General features: G+C 63.4%; 2 protein-coding genes across 2 annotated transcripts in view; one reads left to right on the top strand and one right to left on the bottom strand.

Moving 5' to 3' along the window:
• Positions 1-143: 143 nt before the first annotated feature.
• On the top strand, positions 144-1923 carry FAM213B (family with sequence similarity 213 member B; the record flags this gene model as incomplete). Its single annotated transcript, XM_008053668.1, is given in 6 exon segments — positions 144-267; positions 385-442; positions 923-986; positions 1065-1134; positions 1303-1421; positions 1897-1923. Coding segments are annotated over 6 exon segments (462 nt in total), but the record flags the coding sequence as incomplete, so codon positions are not given.
• A 1095-nt stretch (positions 1924-3018) lies between these two features.
• The window catches only part of MMEL1 (membrane metalloendopeptidase like 1), a 31431-nt gene continuing 31000 nt past the window's right edge, over positions 3019-3449 (bottom strand). Inside the window, exon 23 of the mRNA XM_008053667.1 lies at positions 3019-3448. Coding sequence (XP_008051858.1) covers positions 3330-3448 — 119 coding nt within the window. The 3' untranslated portion in view covers positions 3019-3329. The remainder of the gene's footprint in view (position 3449) is intronic.

The following is a 3449-nucleotide window of genomic DNA, read 5'->3' as shown; positions in this document are numbered from 1 at the left end:
TGCGCCCTACGCACCTCCTCCCCCACCCAGCGACCTGGAGACTCCTCCCCAAACTCAGAGCCTCTCGTTTGCCCAGTCCTGGCCCGTCTCTCTCCAGGCTTTTGGGATAGTGCCCCCACCTCTCCCTGCCTTTCCGCTCCCAGCTGGCAGCCAGGTTGTGTCCTGGGTCCTGTGGCGAGTCTGGCCCAGTCCCACCCTTCCGGGTCTACCTGTTGCCTCTGGGTCTGAGCCTCTTCTCTGACCCTGCTCTGCCCCTCCTGGCCCTGGGTGGGTGAGCCAAGCACTGAAGGTGGCCTGAGGAACAGGGCAGGAGACAGAAGGGTGAGCTGGGGCGGGGTGGACTAGGTCAGCCTGGGGCGCACACCTGTGTCTTCTGCTTTCCAGAGCTCTACCTGGATGACAGCAAACAGTTCTATAAGGAACTGGGCTTCAGGCGATGAGTGTGGGGGGACACCTGAGGGGATGTGGGGCAGAGGTGCCCGGGTGTCCACTGCTCCCTTCTTCTCCCTCCCTGCTGTCCTTAGGCCTTGCTGGGGAAGTCGCCCTGGGGCATCCACCGTTCCAGCCAGCCCTTCTGCCTGGTTTTCTTGTGGTGTCAAGGGTCTCTAATGAGGCTTCTCACCCTGAGTCTGCATGGCAGACTGTAGTGCCCAGACCACCAGAGGGGGCTTGGAGCTCCAGGCCCAGTCGGGCCGCCTCTGGTGACTCTGCCTCCCCTCATTGGCAGCACGGGCTGAGCTAGATCCCAGGCAAGTCCAGCCTTCCGGGCTCCCTGTGGGGCCCTATGCCGCCCAGGCCCTAGGCCTGGTGTTCAGCCTCCTGCTGCTCTGGCTGCCTGGGCCAGCTCTGAGTGCCTGATGGGATGGGTGGGGCAACTTCAGGCTTCCTCAGAGTCTGGCCCAGCGAGCTGGTGTCTTCACAGGTACAACAGCCTGAGTATCCTGCCAGTTGCCCTGGGGAAGCCTGTGTGTGATGTGGCCACCAAGGTTTGTGATGGCCAGGGTCGCACAGGACTAGGGGTGGTGGGAACCCCTGGGGCCTTCCCTCTGGGACTGACTGGCCAGGCTGATGGCATCTGGGGAAACCTTTCTGGGAGCCTGCTGTAGAGTGGAGGGCCATTGGTGGTCAGCAGAGGTGGGCTGGAGGAAAGGCCTTGCCACGCTGGTGACTGTACCTGCCCTCTCTGGCTTGTCCTCCCTGTCATGGCTTCTCCTCTGCAGCGTGGCCCCTCTGTCCTCCTGGCATGTGGCTGCAGGGTACAGGTGGCCCCCCGCCATCCTGGCTGTCTGCCCACTGCTTCAGGTGGTGATAAGGTGCTGCTGCACTTCGTCCAGAAGTCCCCGGGTGACTGCGTTCCTCAGGAATGTGTCCTGCAGGCCCTGGACATCTCCATGGAGGTCTGTGCCAGTGAGCCGCCTTGGGTGAGCCCAGGCCTGGGTGGGCACTGCCTGCCCCCCCCGGGGGGGCTCCCCTAAGATGAGCGCTTGGCACAACCTTGGAGCTGAGGTGCAGCCTCTGTGGCTTGATGTCATTCTGTGCTCACAGTGGCCCCAGGATGGAGATGTCACTGTGACCTGACCTTGCAGCAGGGGGAGCAGGCTGAGAGGGGTCCTGGTAGGGCAGTAGATGGACAGGCATGGCAGGGCCCTCCCCAGAGGTGGTGGCCACTCAGGGGCTGCAGGAGGGAGAGAGGCCTGTCCCCCGGTCTCAGGAGGGTTGGGTGTGTCTGAGGAGGCCCTCCCAGGCATCAGTGTGGTCCTGGGGGCCGACCTCCTGCACCCTGACTGTAGGGAGCAACCAATGGGTCAGGCCCCTGTAGCATCCAGCCCGCCTCCTGCTCCATTTAGGGGGGGCAGCTGCTCCCAGCCGCCTGAAAGGACCCTGTTGCCTCCGCAGTGTGACGAGGAGGCGTGTGGGAGGTGAAGGCTGGGCCTGGGACCAGGGAGGTGCCTGCTGCCCTGGATGTGTCTAGAGTTGGATTGGAAGACTCACACCAGGGCTGGGCCAGGGTGGCGATGAGACATTAAAACTATGTTGTGCGTTTCCTCACTGGCTTCGAGCCCTGTGTCCTCTGTAGCCCCCACCTCCTCACTGCTGGCTCCCTCTGGGTGGCAGGGACAGTTGTGGGTCCCGAGGTGTCATCTTCCCACTATGAAGGTCACTGTCAGGGGATGGGGGTGGTGGGGGTTGGGAGGGGGAGTGGACTTGCCCCTGCAGTCTCTCTGGAGACCTGGGGCCTTTGGCCCATGGGGCACTGGGGACTGTCATTCCCTTCCAAGGGGAATGCCCTAGGCCAAGTCAGGAGGAGGTCAGGCCGGGTTCTGCCCCCACGCTCCAGATGAGAGCCCAGTGTGGGGGTGCTGGGGTCTGTGCTCCGTCTGGTGGGAGTCACTCAGGGAGGAGGTGGTTTGATCCTGCCAGGTGGGGTCTGATGGACCATCTGAGATACCCAGGAAATTAGCGGGTCTGCTGCAGGGCTTTGTCTTGGTTCAGGTGGGGCTGACTGCCCAGTTCCCGGCCACCTTTCTCAGGGTCCTAGCAGGCCCAGGTCATACTTCTCTCTTAGGGCCCTCCCCTCCAAGGGGCTCTGATGACCCCTCAGCACCTCTCTGCATTCCCTGGTGTGGCCGGGGAAGCCAGCGGTGCCCCTTCCTCCATGACGGCCTCCTAGCTCCCCGTCCTGTTTCCTGGAAGTGGTCATTTAAAATCACAGAGCGGTGGTGGCATCCCTTTGTGTAGAGCCCTCCTCTGGCTTCCAGTACACAAAACTAACATCCCAGGTTCCCGGAGCGGCTCCCGGTCCCTTGACCCCTCCCCCACTGAACCTGTAGTCCCTGAGCACAGGCATTTGGGGGCATCCTGGTCACCGCTGGATCTCAGCATGAGACTTGCCAGAACCCCCTCCCTCTCCATCAGCTCTCAGCTGTGACTGTCACTCCCTACCAGGCAGCTGTCTTGCCCAGGGAACACCGTCTGCCCCCCTCCCCCAAGCATGGCCACAGACTTCTTTGAAGTGTTTACTCAGCTCAAGTCTGAAGTTCTGGAAGTTTGGTGACAGGGTGCTTTGGAGAAGGGGTGGAGACAGTTGGCCACGTCTACGGGGCTGGGATGGGGGCGCTGACCCCCACTGCAGGGGCGCTGGGCCAGGGGCCGTGCCTGAGCCCCAGTGGACACTGCTCACTCCCGGGCATCGGGGCCAACTGTGCTCCAGCCGCTGGCAGTGGCGTGGTCATGGGGTGCAGGGCGGCGGGTTCCCACCGGCTGCACTGTCTCCGTGGGCATCTCAGGGGGTGGGTGCCTGTGGGCCACGCAGCGCGGCTCAGCCTTGACTACCAAACGCGACATCGCTCCTTGGGGTGCATGGGGGTGCCCCTGGCGCAGTGGAACGCGTCGGCGAAGGCGACCAGGTTCTGCAGTGAGCCCAGAACCCTGTGGTGGCGGGGGGGGGG

The sequence above is a fragment of the Carlito syrichta genome, unplaced genomic scaffold, assembly GCF_000164805.1.
Source record: "Carlito syrichta isolate Samal-C Ts95f unplaced genomic scaffold, Tarsius_syrichta-2.0.1 Scaffold288359, whole genome shotgun sequence".
Lineage (NCBI taxonomy): Eukaryota > Metazoa > Chordata > Mammalia > Primates > Tarsiidae > Carlito > Carlito syrichta.
Note: the sequence above shows the minus strand (reverse complement) of the source record. Positions and strands in the feature narration are given on the sequence as shown.